Source organism: Thunnus albacares, chromosome 5 (assembly GCF_914725855.1).
Source record: "Thunnus albacares chromosome 5, fThuAlb1.1, whole genome shotgun sequence".
NCBI classification, from domain to species: domain Eukaryota; kingdom Metazoa; phylum Chordata; class Actinopteri; order Scombriformes; family Scombridae; genus Thunnus; species Thunnus albacares.
In genome coordinates, this window is record NC_058110.1 from 28,791,476 (window position 1) to 28,810,320 (window position 18,845).

Here is an 18,845-nt window from a genome sequence, read left to right on the forward strand (position 1 = left end):
ATCTGAGGTTTTCTGTCCCCCCAAAAGAGACGCGGCCATGATGTTTTGCGAAGCACCCTTGCGTGCTGATCTGGTCTGTACGCTATGTAGCAGCAAATCCAATAACTACACCCTACTCCCATGCTATCGATGGCTGGTATTCGCTCTATAATCAGTGTCCCTACTTTAGTTCAGATAAAGGAACATCCACCTTAATACCTTCAGCAACAAAACTGAACAAAAAGACCTTTATTATTCATTTTCCAGCTCTAGTAGGCACATTGATAGAAGGAGGCTCAAAAACAAGCCAAAATGAAACATTCAAGCAACTCTCACACACATGCAGTTCATTTATTGTATATAAACTACTAGAAGCATGAAAACAATTTGCCTCTGGCATGACTGGCAACAGTAGCCGACTTTATTGCAGTTTCTTTGTCTTGGGGTCTGTAAAAGCCAAATATTTTAAGCTGTGTTTCACATCAGATGTGAGGGATGGTGCTTCTCATGTAGAAAGTGTTCTTCACAGTAATTCTGAGTTGGTTGCACCCAGTCTCAGGTCTTACTCTCTGATATATTCTCAACGATTCCCTCCATATCCACCGTGGTCTGGTACGCCTCCGTGACCAGCTGTGTTTGCTGCAAGACTTCTGGTACAGAGAAACCCTCCACCGCCTCGACGTGTCCCAGGTTCTGGTTGGACACCACCTCCTCCATCGCCGCGTCACTCGACCCGATCACCACTCTCACTATACAACTAGAATTGAGGGTTGACGCAGAGTCTGATTCCGGGTTTGTGGATTCCTGGACAGCAGCGGTGTAATCTGCCTCCTCTGTGATCAGTGAGGTTTCTCCCATTTTAGTAGCTTCGTTTTCACTTCCGTCCACATCCTGCACGATCACGTTCCTCAGTTTCCTCTGCCGGGGGTTGTAGTTCTCGGTGCGTTTGTGGATTTGAATGTGGCGTCGCAAGTGTGCCTGGAAGAGAGAGCGTGTAGAGATGTGAGAGTTGTTAGCATTCATTCAGGCTGGTGAATAGAGCAGAAACAATTAGCGATGAATCAAGTGATTTTTCAAGCAAAAATGTCAAACTTCCTCTATTTTCAGCTTCTCAGTTGGGAGGATTTGCTGCTATTCTTTGTCTTTTGTGATCATAAACTGAATATCTTTGAGTTTTAGACTGTTGGATGCACAAAACAAGCCAAGTTTAAGCTTTGGTAACAAAATAAGACAGACAAACTTAAAAGATAATTACAAAATAGTCACATAAGAATAATATTAGGAAAATATAGTCTATGTTATACAAATATAATTACAAATCAAATGTTGTCTTCACCTGTAATATAAATACAGACACATCCATGGAAGCCTTTATGTATTAAAATGTGTATCTTTGCATTTTCACATACTTGCTCAAGAAAATGTCTGAATCGATGAATTAAACTTAATATAAGAGAGAACGAGAGAAGAAATAAAAGGTCAACACAAGACAAAGAACAAAAATGAATCAATAAATACAATTATTTGTGAAAAGTCAGTACTGTCTTCCCACCTGCTGTTCTAAAAAGGACATTTTTCCTAAAGACATACATGTGGTGAGTTTGTTTACACACTGTGTATGAGTGAGGGGATCTTCTTTTATCCAAGTAGAAATTATATATGTTTTGCAGCTCTTATGGCCTCCCCAAAAAATGTAAGAAAAATATAAGGTAAGATTAGAATAGTTTCCAATGAGTACTGTGGATGGTGTCACATGGAATTCCATTTAAGTGGTAGTTGATTAATTGATAGTTGAATGTCAGAAAATTAATTGGCAACTATTTAGCTAATTGATCGATTATTAAATCATTTAAGCCACTTTTTAACCAAAACTATCAAATTCACTAGTTCCAGCTCCTCAAATATGAATATTTGCTGTTTTTCTTAGTCTCCTCTTGTTGTAAACTGAATCTCGTTGGGTTTTGGACTCTTTGGTCGGATATTTGAAGAAGTAACTTTGGGCTTTTGGGAACTGTGATGTCCATTTTTTTCCACTTTTTGGATGTTTTATGAACCAAACAATTAGTGTGCAATGTAAGACACAATGAACAACATCAGTTCATACAAAGGCTACCGTCCCTGTCCATAGAATAAAGACTGAAGGGATTACAGCCTGAATACCAGTGAACAATGGCTCTGCACAGTGGCTCCCCAGTAGTACCAGCAGCCCCAGTGGCCTAATGGATAAGGCACTGGCCTCCTAAGCCAGGGATTGTGGGTTCGAGTCCCATCTGGGGTGTGTAACAGACTGGCAAAGCAGTGGGGTTAAAGACTTCCTCTGTGATGTCATGTTTTTATACAGAATCTAAATATCTTTTGGTTTTAAACAGTTCATTCAAAGACCTGAAGACATTTGAAGACGTCATCACAGACTTTAGGAAACTGTGGTGGATAATTTTCACTCTTATGATGTTTTATACCAAACAATTAGACGATTAACAAAAGAATCACACATTATCATATTAATCGATATAATAAAAATAATAAGTTAGTTGCAGCCATAGTATTCTGTATGTCTTCCAATCATGTTTCTAGCTTTGAACATCCAGGTCACCATATGTAAAATCTCAGGTTTGCATCTGTTACAGTTTGGAGAAACAACTGAAATTTTGTATTTATAAACCCTTGTTGTGCACTCTAATAAATAATAATAATAATAATAATAATAATCTTTATTTGTAGAGCACTTTTCAAAGCCCACATTACAAAGTGCTTCACACATGGCAGCAAAAAAAAAAATCAACAAATTATAAAATCATTAGATTTTATGATAAAACAGATAAAACCAATCCCAGTAATGTAAGAAAATTTAAAAGAAATTAAAAAAAAAAAACTGTTCAAAGTAAATAAAAACTCAAGTAAAATCCGGAAAGCCACTCTAATATGTTAAGTTGGCCAGTCTGGAACAGATTTAAGATCTCTGCCTGAGGATCTCAGACTATGTACAGGCTCATATGGAACTAGGACGTCAGAAATATATCAGGGAGACGACCATCAAGAGCCATAAAAATACTCAGTAAGATCTTGAAATCAGTTCTAAAACATAGTGGGAGCTGGTGTAAAGCGTCTAAAACGGGTTCTGGTTAAAAGCCTGGCAGCTGAGTCTGTACAGTCTGGAGTCAATCAATAGATTATTGGTTAAGGCAGGTAAACAGGTTGTTACAATAATCAAGGCGTGATGAGATAAAGGCGTGTAAAACGGTCTATGTGTCTTTCAAAGTTAAAATAGATCATGTGTTTGAAATATTTCTGAGATGATAAAAACATGAATGCACAAGCTTTGCGATGTGCTGCTCAAAACTTTACTAGATTTGATTTTTTGTATTAGTAATTACTAGCAAACCAAAGACCAAGGTTCTTTGCAACTGGCTTGATATGTTCCAATAAGGAACCAGCAGATGGCAGCATTTGTTTTCCGATGTTCTGACCTTCTCTAACAAATGACTCAGACTACTGTTGATCATCTGCAAAACAATTTTAAGACATAACCTCAAGCTTCAGGAAACTTATGTGTTTTATGATATTTTACCATTGACTATATAGAGATATGGACGTCATGACAGCTCTACAAAAGTGAAGCCAAAACATCTGGATCGGCCTCTTGCAGCTGGCTGCAGTACAGGTCTTAAATCTCGCCACCTCAATGTTAGCAGATGAGACAGACCCAGGAATCCAAGTACACATCAAATAAGTTTTTCCCAAAGATGGTTTCTGTCATTGTAGGTATCACACTGATGTTTGTCCAAGTGCTCATTTTTCTAATAAGTTGTTTTAATTAGTTATTTGATGATATAAAAAGGGGGCGTGACGTCATGATTGACGGCTGTGACAGCCGCTCTCAAACCTCCGTCAGGCGGTGGACTGGCTGAGGGGGCGTGTCCCACCGCCCGGCTCCAAATGACGTCACGCAAGCAAGGTGGCAGCTTGTGGAAAGGAGATACTTCTGGCTTCACTTTAACATAGCGGCAGGAAGTGCAGACGTGTCGTTCATATTTATATATAGTCAATGTATTTTACAGATAAAATGATGAATCATCAAATAAAACAGCAGATTAATCAATAATAAAAACAGTTGTTAATTGCAGCCCCGGTGAGCCTACCTGTCGAGTGAACTTGTAGCCGCAGTCTATACACTCAAACTTCCTCATGCCTTTATGGCGACGCAGATGGACACGCAGTTGTTCCCTCGCTGGTGAAAACCACAAAGAGAATCACATTATTGAGCTAATTCATAATGTTGACATTTTATCCACGCTCAACACGCCACAAAACATATTTATGAAGGTCATACGGTATTCTGTACAATCAGCATATTTTACCTTTAAAGGTCTTGTTACATATGTGACAACAGTGGGGACGACCTTCCTCGTGTTTGCTGGCCTTGTGGCGGACAAGGGCGCCTTTCTCCGTGAAGCGCTGCTCACACACGTCACAGCTGAAGGGACGCTCACCCGTGTGTGTCCGGTGGTGTTTATCTAGACTGGCTGCCATTAAAAAACACAGATTAATACAATAAATAATATCTGTTTAAGTGAAAGTTGGTGGTGAAGTTTTTGAGAGCTCATCTCTGAGTGTTTGGATTGATCTGTTAAGCGACGGTAGGGCGGCTGTTACCTTGTGTCCTGAAGGTTTTACCACAGAGGTGACACTGGTACGGCCTCTCACCACTGTGTACACGCAAATGCATGTTGAGGTTGTTCTTCTGGGAGAATGCATGGCCACATAAATTACATACAAACGGACGCTCATTTCTGTAAAACAGATTTTAAAAAAAAGAAGACAAATCACAGTTTTTATGGAAACTGATCCCCACATGTTATTTAAAAAAGGAACCTTTTTCCAAATTGGCAAGTCTCTCTAGTCTGATCATGGCAGTACTTAAACATGCAATAAAAAAAGAAGTTCTGTTACCTGTGTATGGCTTTGATATGCATCTGCAGGCCGTTTCGACTGGACGCTCGATGGCCACACTCCTCACACACAAACGGCTTTTCGCCTCGATGTTTGGCTGCTTCGTGCACTCGCAGCTCAGTCCGAGTTAAGAAGGTTTTGGGGCACTGTGGGCACTGAAAAGGAAATATCGTTTCAACTCTAGACACAGGATTCAAAATTGACTTTTAATGAAAACACAATGCATGTATGTTTACTGCATGTCACACTGCAAGATGGGTCTGATAAAATCTTGGTTCACAATCTGTGTCAGAATGTACGATATCCTTTTGTGGCACGTCACATTGTGTGATGACTGCATGGTGAGTCAGTATATGGAAGCGGACGCACGTCGTCAGCTCACGTCAACCATCTGTGCTGCTCTTATGTTTTGAAAGTGCAGCAAAACAATAAGCAAACTTGAGCTATAGTGCTGATATTTCTGTGTATTGAAAAAGGTCAAAAGAGGTTTGTTTTAGTTTGGCGCTTACGAAATGCTGCGTCAGTCAGTGTATTCTGCATTATTTCATGTCACATTCTGAATGGTTGGTTTATAAATGTGGGTCATAGAATAAATCACATTGTGACAATTTGCTCCTAAATATCTGAGTCAAGATTTTGCTAAAAGCTTTTTTGATCAGAAAGCTGGACGTGTCTCACAGTGCAATCTAGGACCATTTTGGATTGACGGCCAAAGATGGCCGCATTTCTCTCACAATTGTCAACTTTTGTCTCAGAGAAAGCCATAAATCACACAGTGTAAAGACACCTTAAGTTTGAAACACAACTTAAATCATTATAATAGTAATAGTGCTTTCCAGTAAGTCAAATTCGTATTGAAATACTGTATATTATAGATAAATATAAAGAAAACTTACTGCATGTGGTTTGGGATGACCGTGGATCTTCATCATGTGAAATGTCAAGTTTTTCTTGTACATAAATTGTTCAGGACATGTTGAACACTGAAAAAAATGACACCATGTCAATAAAGATATTTTTAAAACCTCATTTTAGATTTAATATAATTAACTGCCGTCTGTATTTGTTGGGTGCAGGCTGTACCTTGTAGGGCATGTCTCCTGTGTGGGAGATAACGTGCACACGAAGATCTTCTTTTCCGTTAAATGTTGCAGAACATGTCGGGCAGGGGTACGTCTGTAATTATATCACAGCACAAATACTGATGTAACACTTTATAGGATATTACTTCATTATTGCAGACTGATTTCACAAGCAGCTAACTAAAGATAGCAAAGAAAAAGTGTTTTTTCTTACTTACCTGTGCTGTAGCACAGTTTCTGAACTCATGTATCAACAGATTCTCCTTTCTGAAGTACCTCTTTCCACATTTAAGGCAACCGAAGGGTCTCTCTCCTGTATGCCGCCTACGAAAAACACAAACAACATTAAAGGAAATTCTTTCAACAGCAGTAATTTGAAGGAAAATGCTGAGTCTGCAAACCTGTTGTGGACTTTGAGGTAGTATTTGCTCTTGAAGGATTTGTGACAGATGGGGCACTCCACAGAGTCCTTCTTGGAGTCTTCTTCCACCGCCTCACCGTTCGCGTTTTTGTCCGATTTACCCTGCGACTTTCGCCTCCGTGCTGTTGATGTGGACGGGGCTAAGGAGGTGGGCTCATCAACGGGCACATACTCCTCATCTGAGTCTTCAGCGATGCCCTCAAAGCCCCCGTCATCATCTTCTTCTACTCCCTCAATCACCCGGCTAACACCATTGTCATTTATGTCAATCTGCAACTCGGTTATCTGCAAATAGAAGTGGAATAACAACCAGCATGTTCATCTTTACAATCACATCATCATTATTTGCACTTGCAGTTATATGTAGTATAAAAAGCTCAATCACTGTAATCCTTTGTCATGCATGTGTTCATGTTTTCTACCTCAGTTTGCTGATCTGGGTTTTGATTCTCCACAACATCATCACCACTTTCTTTCTCAGTAGGAATAAGCGTTGTCCTCTTGCTGGCTTTTTCAGTGGCTGTAAAGTCAGCAGTGGGGCTCTCATCAGTCACCAGTCGTTTGGGGCCTTTGACCACTCGACCAGAGCGGGTGGTGGTGGTGGTGGTGGTGGTTGTAGGAGCGGTAGTGGCAGCCATGCTAAAATTGTCTGTAACAGTATCAGAGTTGGACTCCTCTTTTCTGACCGTAAGCAAGGTCTCTTCTGTGACTGAACAACGAGGGTTTGTGTCTGATTTAGACTTTCTAGGTCTGCCTCTTTTACGCTTGAAAGGGACAACATCCGCAGAGGTTTCCTTGAACTGCTCACAGAGCGCCAGTGCTTCTGGCACACACAGGCTGGACGCTGCATGCTGCACCTTCTCCAGGTTGTCAGGATCCAACTTCAGCTCCCCCGTGTAGACAAAGTTCAGGAGCAGCTCCAAGCCATCGTTGGGGCACTCCTGGAGGCAGAACTCCATGCACGGCCCAGTGGGCATGTTGGACTGTTGGAACAGCTCACTGAAACAAGCAAGGATGTTACGGTGGGCCAGGTAGACCACCCCACCTCCCACATTCAACACTGCATCACAAAACCTCCCTACTGCCCTCTGCTGGTTCAGGGAGGACAGGACACGCTGTGCATGGTTGCTCTCTGCTGCAGGCATCTCTCCGGCTTCACTGCAGCTACATGAGACACAGAGACAAGATACTGTATGAATATTAAGTTAAAATACTTAATACATTACCCAAACAGTATTTATTACAGAGCCCTTTGCACTCTCATGCACGGTAGCATTATTGTAACTCTGTATACTCAGTTTACAACAAGTCTGACCTGTATATTCATGTTATTGTCCATTGTTATACATATGAATATATTATATAGATATATATTTTGGAGCTAAAATGATTAGTTGACAATTAATTAGCAACTATTTTGATAATCAATTAATCTTTTTTAAACATGGCCAAACATTTGATGGTTCCAGCTTCTCAAATGAAAAGATTTGCTGCTTTTCTGTTTTTCATATTATTGTAAATTGAATATTTTTGGGTTGTGGACTGTTTGTCAGACAAAACAAGACATGTAAAGACGTCACCTTTGGCTGTGGAAAATTACACTGCACACTTTTCACTATTATCTGGCATTTTATAGACTAAATTATTAATGTATTAATCAAGACAGTAATTGGCAAATTAATCAATGATGAAAATAATTATTAGTTGCAGCCCTGATGTCCCCCCCCCCCCCCACTTGCCTGTACATAATAGTCTGCCTTGTATCTTACTGTACATTTGCATACAAGTATGTGCAACATCAAATTCCTTGAACGTTCAAACGTACTACAAAAAAGGTGATTCTGATTATTTCACAGCAATATAAGGCTGAAAATATGTTTAATGGAGTTAGTTTAAAATGAGCATATCTGAAAATGATGATGATTTTAAACAGATGATTAATATTTAAGAGAGCTTGATATAATATGCATTGAATTATGTCACTTGAGAAAAAATAGCTCAGTGACAGCAACCACATTAATTACACTGATTATGAACAATATAGTCAAAGTACTTCACACTGTACACTCACCAGACACTTCTTTAGGGACACCTGTGCAATCTAATGCAGCTAATGCCATAAATTCTACTTTTACGAAGCTTCTACATTCTCAGTTTTTGTTGACATTGTCAGAAAGGTCATAATTCTACTTCATGTTTATTACTGAGGTCGTAGTGAGTGGTGGAATGGTTTTCCTAATATTCTGTCCACTCCGTTAACATACATGAGTGGGGCAAAATATTAGGAACACCTTTCAATATAATGCACCCCTGTACACCACCAGCACCCACTACGACCTCAATAATAAACATAAAGAATGTGTAAGCTTCGTAAATGTGTAATTTATGGCAGAGCTGTTGTATTAGATTGCATTAGATTGCATAGGTGCACCTAATGAAGTGACCGGTGAGTGTATATTCTTCTGTTGAGACTTAAAATGATTGCAAACCCCTGGCTACCGACGCAGCTCGACGTTTATTTCCTTGCATATCTTTTTAAAGACGCTCCCTTAGCGCGGTGCTCACCCGACAGCTGCATTCACAGACTCACATCTGCAGGACGGATGAAAACTGATTATTTTACTCTCAGTTGCTGCAAAGCTGCACCCGCTTCGGCTGAAATGAAGATAGGTTAAGAAAAGTAGCAAAAGCCGAGCTGCGTGCAGCTTGTTTTCACTTCTTGCAGGGCCCTAAAAACCTGCAGAAGGAAGAGGATGTGACGCTGCCGACGCGACGAACTCCGGGAAAGATTTTGTGTTGTCCATAATTAAACACCTACAAACACAACATTAACAATACAATTAAAAAAAACAAAAATATTATTTGTGTCTACATTGCGTTGCCTAATTTTCTATCTTCACTAACTCAGCTAAAGCGTATAATTAATTAGTATTATAACTTTGTCGTAAATAATAACACTCCGGGCTAAACCATAGTCGGCCAGCAAGAAGCGGCGTCTGTTTGTGGCTCACACATGTTAGCAAGTTAGCATGTTAGCACTGCTGTATTAACAGCTGGACAGCTCCCTGGATCCACTTTAGTAAGTTAAACGCGCTGTCCACTTAGATTTAAGATAAACAGTGATCCCCAAAGTTCTACATTGTTTTTTTCACAAGTTGGGGGGTAAGTTTTCTCCACCTTAAGGCAACAACCGTAGCTAGCAGTTAGCTTGTTATCTTAATGCTTAATGTGAGCCTTAATAATAAGTTTAAAATTCACGTCGCTTTGTTGTCTGGCAGCTTTGCGCCTCTTTGACGGTGATAATGTTTTTATTTGTCTGCCTCGTATGTTGAGAAACTTCAATATGATGTAGTTATAAGCGTCTTAGCCCGGTTAGCTTAGCCTTCAACTGCTATCGAATTGTCTGGTTAAATCAAGCTAATTACGGTTGCAACAAACGGATATTTTAATTATTATCGATTAATCGATTGGTTGTTTTGTCCATACAATGTCAGAAATTGGTGAAACATAGTGATCACTGTTTCCCAAAGTCCAACGTGACGTCTTCAAATGTCTTGTTTTGTCCATAACAACAAAAATATACAGTTTACTGCCATAAAAGATGATAGAAACCAGAAAATGTGGAAATTTTCTTCTGAAAAAATGACTCAAAATGATAAGTTTTCAAATCTTTTACTTAAGTATAAGTACCAAAACAGTAATGTAAAAATATTCCATTACAAGTAAAGGTCCTGCATGAAAAATCCTACTTTAGTAAAAGTACATAAGTATCAGCAGCAAAATGTACTTAAAGTATTGCAGTAAAAGTAGTGGTTTGATCCCTCTGACTGATATATTATTATATATGACATCATTAGATTAGTAATACTGAATCATCAGTGTTAGAGCAGCATGTTACTGTTGTAGCTGCTGGAGGTGGAGCTAGTTTCAACTACTTCATATACAGTTAGCTAGTTTAGTCCAGTGGTTCCCAACCTAGGGGTCAGGCCCCTCCAAAGGGTCACCAGATAAATCTGAGGGGTCGTAAGATGATTAATGGGAGAGGAAAGAAGAAAAAACAAAGCTGTGATACACAAATCTGTTTTTCAGTTTTTGGACTTTTTCTCTGATCTTTATTTTTTGGATCATTTGAACATTTATTGAAATGAAACCATGTGAGAAATTTAGAGGGAAAAAAATCACTATTTTTTGGAGCTGATAACAACTCATAGACATCTGAAATGTGACCCCGACTACACACTGCTTTTTGTAAGACGTCAAAAGCCAAAAAGCCAAATCTTCATCTGAAAAGTAACTAAAGCTGTCAAATAAATCTAGTGGAGTAGAAAGTACAATATTTACCTCTGACATGTAGTGAGATGATGCTATAAAGTAGCATCAAATGGAAATACATTAGGGGAATAAGTGGACTTAGTTACTTTCCACCACTGTGATTAATTTAATTGTTGGCAGCTAATTGATTAATCGTTGCAGCTCTCTTTACGGCTACATTTTGTAATTGCTGAATAATTAGTAGATGGTTAATTGCTATTCTTTGTCCACAGAGCTAATGACACCTATTTCAGATGCTAATTTTCTCATCTCTCTGTCTTTGCAGGCTCTCCCCCTTTGTTTCCCATCAGCACCTGCACGAATAAGTGTTGATTAAAGAATCATGAAGGTAAACAAACCCACACAGGTAAAGGGCCACGCTAAATCTCAGAAGTGGAAGGATGTAAGGGGCAGACGGAGCAGGCCTCCCATCAATTCCACTGATCTCAACTCTAGTCCTGTCATGGCCAGGATGGTTAAGGAGCACCAGGCGTCTGTGAAGAAAAAGCCCACCGTCAAGAGACTGAAGAATAAGGTGAAGTCTGTGTCTGACTCCAAGAAAAGCACTCCCCAGTCTGGACCGAAGAAACCTCACAAACAGGCAAATGGAAGTTCAATGTTTACAATGGACAATGAGTCAGATGACTCAGAGGAGTGGAAGGAGTATTCCCGATCCATTCAGGGGAACGGTGTGGAGACCCCAGGTGGCATGGAGGATATCCAGCCAGGTAGACTGGAGGGAGAAGCTCTCCATTACTGTGCGGAGAGGAATGACCGGCAAAATCATGCAGTACTTGTCATGCAGAAGGATCAGGTATGCAAGTTACACACTGTCCAGAATCAGGCCATTTTTGGTAAAGAATCAGTCTGGCAACAATTAAGAGTCGGGGCTGCAGCTAACTATTTTTACGATAATCAGTTGGTCTATAAAATGTCAGTAAATTGCGAAAAATGCACATCACAAACTCCCAGAGTGCAACGTGATCTCATCAGATATCCAAAACCAACAGATATTCAGTTAATTGTCATAGACTATTAAGAAAATCAGAAATGATTCCCATTTGCAAAGCTGGAACCAATATATTTTTGCTATTTTTACTTAAAAAGTTACTTAATTGATGAATTACTAATCAAAGTTGTTGCCAATTAATTATCTTTTTATCAACGGACGGATAAAAAACCTAAATCTGTCTTTATCTTTCTGCATAATGCAGGAAACTGAGGCCGTAGAGCAAACTTGCAGGTTAACAGTCATTTATTAAAATACAGGCCTGGAAAAAATCGCATCACAGATACATCATGAAGTTCTAAAAAGACACAAGATGAGCAAGGGGTTATAGAGTCTGTCCAGTAACATTTCAAATACTGTCTTTCTTTCCTTTATTTGGTCAGATACATGATTAGCAAAAAGTTAAGGGAAAACAGGATGGAAGTACATATAAGGCAAGTAGTAGATCCAACAGACAACCAAGGTCACGGGGAGGGGGAGGGAGGGGGAATCTTTTCCTGGCAACATTATACATTTTTCTCCATCAACTAATGGATTAATTGTTCTTATAAATGCACTAATGTCCTTTTATATGGCTAAGCATTATGTTAATCTCCTTCAGACCCTGTGCTTCCGAGGAAAGTGTTTTTTGACCTGCCTGTACGGCCGGGTAGAAGTGATGGGGTTCACCATTGAAGAGGGCCAGCAGTCATATCCGCTCTTCTCTCCGGCTTCACATTGTCCACTTACCATCAGAGCCTTGGAAAGCCCCGATGAAACCAGAGATGACAGAACGGAGGCTTCAGCCATCCTCCACAAGTATCTCCCATCAGGTAAATTCCCTCCCACTGTAGGAGAGGGGTATAATTCCTATAATCTTTTTTTTTTTTTTTGCATATTTGAGGAATTGTTACATGTTGAGACAATCCTGAGCTGCTTTATAGGGAAGGAAGTGTATTATTATGTGTTTCTGTCTTTAAACCCCTTTTTGAATGTGGTTTTTCTGCAGCATCACGGAAGAAGCTGCTAAAAAGAGTAACATCACACTCATCCGTCATCCTACTGGAGCCGATGGAGACGCCTCTGACTCGGTTTCTGTCGAGCTTCACAGAGCTCAGTGAACTGTTCAACCCCCCGATGGTACGTTGACAAATAAGTCTACGGTTGGCGTCAGTCATTACTCACCAAATCACAGGATATATTCAACCACATTTAATTTGGAAAAGAGCTGGAATCAGCAGTCAGTCTTAAGACATGTCTAACAGAAGCTTTTCATTCCCCTTGTTTTATAGAGTGAACTCATGTCAGCTGTTCTCGACACTCCGCTCAACGGTTTGGGGATGATTCCTCTAGTCAAGACCATCGAGGGCCTGAAAATGTCTAACAGCTACAGAGAAGCTCTTAACACGGTGGTCAGCGCCTGCAGAGGTACGCTCCTTTTTTAGATTTACATAAACGTCATGACAGGTCTGGTCAGTGGTCAGTAATTATGGTTTCAATGAGAAGATAAGTTTTAGAATCTGGCACCGATGCTGCCTGTGAGTGAACAATTCGCAGTAGCACCTCTCCTTCTCGCTCACCAGATGCCACATATCACTGAAGCATTGTGGCTTTTTCAAAAATGGCCAAAAGCTGTTACTTAAACAAATAGATGAACGCAGCTATGTTACATATTCAATGTCTGGTAAAAGCTGTACACACACAACGTTAAGAAAATACGTCTTTCTTTCACAGGCGACATGGATGGTTGTGCAGTTATTCTGGTCTGTGGGACTAAGAATGTGGGAAAGTCAACATATATCCGCATCCTCATCAATACCTTATTAAATCAGTAAGTTCTCTCAAGATAATATACCATTTTCATTTGTATATATTAATTATAAACTGAATTTTTTAAAGTTTTATTTACATGCTAACATTTTTTTATTTGTGTGGTTAAAGCTAAAACTATCAGTCGATTAATCAGTTAGTTGGTTGACGTAATTTGTAACTATTTTGATTAGCAAATAATCGTTCTAGTAATATTTTACACATAAATGCATCAGGTGGTTTCAGCTTCTCAAATGTGGTGATTTAATGTTTTTTTTGTCAAACATGATAGTGGACTGAATTGATAAATCGAGAAAATAATTGCCTTGCCCTATGTGACATATATGGGATGATAGTATGCCCTAATGGTAGTATGTCCTAATGCCCTAATGTGTGTGTGTGTGTGTCTGTAGCACTACCAGTGTAGATTATTTGGAAGGTGACCTCGGTCAGACAGAATTCACCCCGGCTGGTTGCCTCTCTTTGTCAACCGTCAGAGAGCCGCTCCTGGGTATGTTTGAATCTCTTGTTACTTCACATCACTTTCACACATCTTATTATTTAATGTTTGCATGACTCCACAGTTTTTCCTGTTAGTTTGTTTTTTTATTTTACACTCAGTTGCCAGTTTATTAGGTACACCTAGCTACAACTGATATAGCAGCCCTGATTAAAGGAAGATAATTCAACAGCACCACAAACTACAGCCTCCAAAATTACCATAAAGGTGAATTAACACCTTTTAGAAAACAATTTTACCAAAAGCTGAACATTATACCTTCTAGAAGGGTTTGATATTATTGCAGGCCTGTTGTATTGGACTGCATTAGTTGTAGTTGTGAATATTATGTATGCATTTATTACATTTTGAAAGCACTATAAACTCTTTCAAATGCTACATTTAACACATTATTGTTGCACCAGTTTAGTTAATTATTAAAGTATTAATAAGTAAATGAAGTGTTAATGTGTTTTTTCTCATGTTATTCCTGTACTGTTTGTGTAAAAGGGGATCAGTAGACGTATGTTGTGGTATTTTTCAGGTCCTCCTTTCACACATCAGTACACACCAGAACACATGATCTACTACGGTCAGACATCATGCGAGTCGGACTTAGACCGCTACCTGGAATGCCTTAAGTCCTTGTGGCGTAGACGCTCCCAGAGCAGAGAGACTCCTGTCATTATCAACACCATGGGCTGGGTCAAAGGTCAGCTGAGGATACCCTCTGTGAAATCAGTGGGAAATTATTTTTAACTATACAGAAGGTAATCAGTGTCTGAACATGTGCTTTTCTGGGCCGTCCACAGGATTTGGATTCCAGCTGCTAGTAGACATGATCCGCTTCTTCCCAGTCTCACATGTGGTCCAGCTCGGTCATAGCGGGACCACCCATTGTCCCGCCCTCACCCCAGAGTTCCTCAGGACAGCGCACGGCTTCCAGACTCATCCACCAGCTCAGACGGCTTTGGACGAGTTCACGGAGAGCCACAGTCCCCCCAGAAGCTACATTCACCTTATTGCAGAATCAGATTTTCAAGGAGTGGGACGCCAAGGAACAGCGTAAGTACACCTCTGTCAGCCTGGCATGAACATACAGAATTAAATGTTTATTAAATTATTCCAAACATCATCTGTGGGTGTTTTGTGTTTGACAGGAAACACCAGCGCACTAACGAGCACAGAGAGCTGTCACTGCTGGCCTACCTGAGTCAGCTGCAGTCCCCTGACCCTGGACCCGTCAGACCTTTAAACTCCCTCACCCCGTACCAGGTACACGAGAAGGATAATGCCGCAGTTGTGTTCTTGATAGGAGTCCCAGGTTTTTATTATTAGCTCAGAAGTGAGTCGCCAGAATTTAATTACACTTGTCTGAATCATGCCTCTTGGCATCCAGATTCAATATTCGCCGTGATTAGCCAGGAATTTTTGTCCTTCTCAGAAAACACTTTGACAGATATGAAAGAATAACACAGGACATTTAGAGTATACATCATCTAATGATTAATTAACCGCAGGTCTGTGTTTAACTTAATTTATGGCGGAAATCCCAGGAAAAGAGTGATATATATTCCTGTGAAGTGATGATTTAATAATCATGGAAAATTTTTTTCTCCCTCTATTAAAAACCACAACACAAGGACGTTTTGTGGTTGCATGATTGTATCAAATGGAAAATCTTACATAATTTCATGTAGACACAATTTTTCTGAAATTCTGCTGAACCTATTTTCTATCTTCGGAAACTGTTTAAGTTCATTACTAGAACTTGAAAAGTTCAACACGAGTTTATAACTACTCACACACCAAAGAGTCGATGGGTTTGAAAATGTTTCTTCTACAATATATATCTTCTAATAGTTTCTGCAGTATCCGACCATCCTCATTCTGAACCCACAGGTGCCTCATGCAGCAGTGGCTTTAGGTGTGATCCATTGCGAGGTGGTGCCCAGTCACATGTTTTATGCTGCCAATTCCAGTCTGGTGGGACTCTGCTGTCTGGGAGAGAAAGTAACGAGCAGGGGGGGCCCAGTCCTGCTGTCCCAGGCACCCATCTGTCCATGTGTGGGCTTCGGTAGGTATCCTGCCTGACCTGCCTGACCTTTGTGTAAATGATCAAATTAATGTCGTCTGAGCCTTTTAAAGTGATGGCTCTTGGTTCTTTTAACCTTTTAGTGCCGAGTCAGTTGAATCTGAACACACAGACATGAGACAAATATTTTTCAGTTCAGATTCAGTGTGAATTTACGAAACCGGTGCGGATAAACGTCCATAAATATACATGGAAATTATAAATAAAGACACATCTTATACATGTAAGAATCAAGACATTTTAAAATTTACTTCAGTATAAATGTAATCCAGTGAACGTTGTGTGAACATCCATGTGTGACGATTTGCACTTTCAGTATTTTTTTTACATTAGCGCTGACATCCTTTTATCTATTTACATACAGATATTTTCTATCTTCTATTGAGAACCTGTGGACATACAGACATTCATAAAAACATTCCTAGAACATGTACGATACAACTCGTATGTAAAACGTCTGGCATTTGTAAATAGCCCAACTCATTGTGAAAATAACAATATATGACATGTCTGACTAGGATACGTAGTGACTTTGCTAAAAGTCTGTAAATAAAGGGCGTGAAAACCAAGCAGAAAAGCCTAGAGTTCAAAGGGCAACAAGTCAAAATTCAGCGTATTGTTCACGTTCCTGTGTTCCAGGTGTGCTCCGAGGTATCGACATGGTGCGAGGTCTGTACTTAGTGCTGACGCCTGTAGATCCCTCCATCCTTCGTAAGGTCAACTGTTTCCTCTTGGGAGCCATATCGCTGCCTTCCTGCATCCTCACAACACAGGTCAGATCCACAGCTCCATTATTTCATACACAATACTCTTCAAACTTCATTACAAAGCTATTAAATTAACTTCTTGATTAGCATATTGTGACTGATGGTACCTTTTTGTCTATGTTTCAGACTGGCTTCGAGGGAGAGATGCCTTATGTCACTACCAACTACAGTTTTGATCTCACCGGTGCAGGAAAGCTGCGAGTCTTCAAGGGACTGATGAGACCCAGTCAAATGGGGACTCAGTGACTTTTTCTACACGCCATCGGTTTATTACTCTTTACCCTTCTTGACTGCTCTTCTTCTGCCAAACCGATCCGGATTGGCCTTTGAATGTACAGAACTGATGTTGAATTGGACTTTTTTTTTTTTTTTTTTTTTAACTTCAAGATTCAGTCTGACAGAGCAGCCGGTATTACAAACTCTGCAGGAGGAGATGGCAGCCAGCTCCTTCCTGTTGCTTTTTTGAAATCCCTGGAATCACGTCTTACAACCTGCTATAAGTACTTTAGATGGTAAAGTTCTGTGTTTTCTGTCACAAGGACAATAATAATCCTAACTCGTAGTTAAAGCTCTTGTTTGTAGGTGACATTCCAAAGCTGGAACTGAATACACAAACCTGTCAGATATTAAATAAGAAACAACTTTTGTTCAGACTTTGTGCTTTTTTTTTTTTCTTTCTTGCATTTATTTTCCAGATGTGCTTTTTGGACCAGTGTCACTGGTGGTTGTTAAAATTGATATTTGTTTCACAGTCATACGTCCGTGTAGATTTGAAGCAGGTAATGGTCATTTTACAAGTCGGTTCCTGATTCAGATAAGTAGTTTGTTCATTTCTCACAGTTGTATTATTGGATAAAATGTCCGATGCCGGGGCTTTCCATCCAACATTCAAGTAAAGAACAATTAAGAAGGGATCTTTGACAGTAAATCTTTTTGTAGATCTGATGGTTTATAAATGAAAGAAATCCCATTTTGTCAGTGTTGTTGTGCTTTTATGCCAGTCGAAAGTTCTACTGAAAAGGCTCTATTTTTTATTGCTGACTAAACCCGCTTTAACTGTTGTACATTTTGTTATCGTGTTAAAAATGACACCAAATTGTTAGTGCACTTATACGTCACTCAAGAGGTTTTGTAAATGCGACATGTTTACGGTTTCTTATGTAGGCCCCATGTGGGATATAAAAGATAAAAAAAAAAATAAAGATCATTTTGTTTCTTGATGATACTGGTTTTTGCCTCAAGGGAGCAGCAAATATATATGTTGTGATTTTTGCTCTGAATGACAGAAGATGCTGACTTAAAAGTCTCAAGCTGTAGTTAAAACCCTATAAGACACATCCATATAATACTGAGTTAAGAACTATGTTTCATAATGGCTTTAAAGGCAAATCTTGACTTAATAAAGAAGTTACTAGCCCCATCTGACCTACTTGTCACTGCATGCGGACTGACTTTTGCGTTATTTGACAGGAGGAATGAAGGAGGACTCGGTCGTAAACATCCACTCACGCAGTGGAGAATTGCTAATTTGTGAAGTGGGCTGTTTTAACATCCCCTCTCTGCCCCCGTGCTTTTCTTTGTTCACTGTTCCCCCGCCTCTTTATTGAGGGTGGGAGCATACAAACACAGCAGAGCCACGTTTTTGGCAGAGTCATTGTTTTGGCTTTGTCAGGTCAGATGTTTTCCCATAGACCTCATGCAAACTAAAGAGACATCCCGCTGTAGAGATGCCACTAGACAGTCTACGTGACCCTGAACGACTGGAAATAACAACACACATCTGCAAAACGCTTTCCAGGGCAGAATACAGATTTAAATAATCAATAATCCATTTTTATAACCAGAAAGCAAAAAACCACAGATGTTTTGAGTTTGAGTGTATATGATTTCTTCACCTTTTTGGAACTTCGAATGAAAAATTAGAGAATCTTGTCCTGGCAGATG

General features: G+C 39.8%; 2 protein-coding genes and 1 non-coding gene across 5 annotated transcripts; 2 read left to right on the forward strand and 1 right to left on the reverse strand.

The window, feature by feature from the left end:
- Positions 1-195: 195 nt before the first annotated feature.
- zbtb48 (zinc finger and BTB domain containing 48) lies at positions 196-9,195 on the reverse strand. 2 transcript variants are annotated; one of them, XM_044351788.1, is made up of 11 exons: positions 9,023-9,195; positions 6,855-7,596; positions 6,413-6,717; positions 6,230-6,335; positions 6,013-6,105; positions 5,826-5,912; positions 4,930-5,084; positions 4,633-4,769; positions 4,338-4,502; positions 4,119-4,207; positions 196-957 (listed from the first exon to the last, which is right to left on the reverse strand). In XM_044351788.1, exons 2-11 carry the CDS (start codon positions 7,575-7,577, stop codon positions 535-537), a joined length of 2,283 nt encoding a protein of 760 aa, XP_044207723.1. In that variant the 5' UTR covers positions 7,578-7,596; positions 9,023-9,195; the 3' UTR covers positions 196-534. The 2 variants fall into 2 exon arrangements, with proteins under 2 accessions (XP_044207723.1, XP_044207722.1); XM_044351787.1 differs by having other exon boundaries at positions 8,998-9,193.
- Positions 2,185-2,257, forward strand: trnar-ccu. Its single transcript has one exon. It is a non-coding gene; the product is annotated as a tRNA-Arg (tRNA).
- Positions 9,196-9,414: 219 nt separating the features above from the next.
- On the forward strand, positions 9,415-18,121 carry nol9 (nucleolar protein 9). Of its 2 annotated transcripts, none has more exons than XM_044351789.1 (13): positions 9,415-9,594; positions 11,030-11,557; positions 12,354-12,564; positions 12,741-12,871; positions 13,024-13,159; positions 13,466-13,562; positions 13,954-14,051; positions 14,584-14,751; positions 14,852-15,104; positions 15,200-15,314; positions 15,942-16,116; positions 16,774-16,907; positions 17,028-18,121. In XM_044351789.1, exons 2-13 carry the CDS (start codon positions 11,087-11,089, stop codon positions 17,145-17,147), a joined length of 2,109 nt encoding a protein of 702 aa, XP_044207724.1. In that variant the 5' UTR covers positions 9,415-9,594; positions 11,030-11,086; the 3' UTR covers positions 17,148-18,121. The 2 variants fall into 2 exon arrangements, with proteins under 2 accessions (XP_044207724.1, XP_044207725.1); XM_044351790.1 differs by having other exon boundaries at positions 9,425-9,511.
- Positions 18,122-18,845: the final 724 nt, after the last annotated feature.

Bases quoted from the DNA above. Each gene is read 5' to 3' on its own strand.
- zbtb48 (XM_044351788.1), bottom strand. From the start codon at position 7,577: ATGCCTGCAGCAGAGAGCAACCATGCACAGCGTGTCCTGTCCTCCCTG. The intron at 5,085-5,825 runs GTAAGTTTTCTT...TTTCCTTTTCAG, and splicing joins GTCATCCCAAACCACATGCA to TGCCCACAGTGCCCCAAAAC. The intron at 958-4,118 runs GTAGGCTCACCG...TCTCTCTTCCAG, and splicing joins GCTACAAGTTCACTCGACAG to GCACACTTGCGACGCCACAT.
- nol9 (XM_044351789.1), top strand. From the start codon at position 11,087: ATGAAGGTAAACAAACCCACACAGGTAAAGGGCCACGCTAAATCTCAG. The intron at 13,563-13,953 runs GTAAGTTCTCTC...GTGTGTCTGTAG, and splicing joins ATCAATACCTTATTAAATCA to CACTACCAGTGTAGATTATT. The intron at 16,117-16,773 runs GTAGGTATCCTG...CCTGTGTTCCAG, and splicing joins CTGTCCATGTGTGGGCTTCG to GTGTGCTCCGAGGTATCGAC.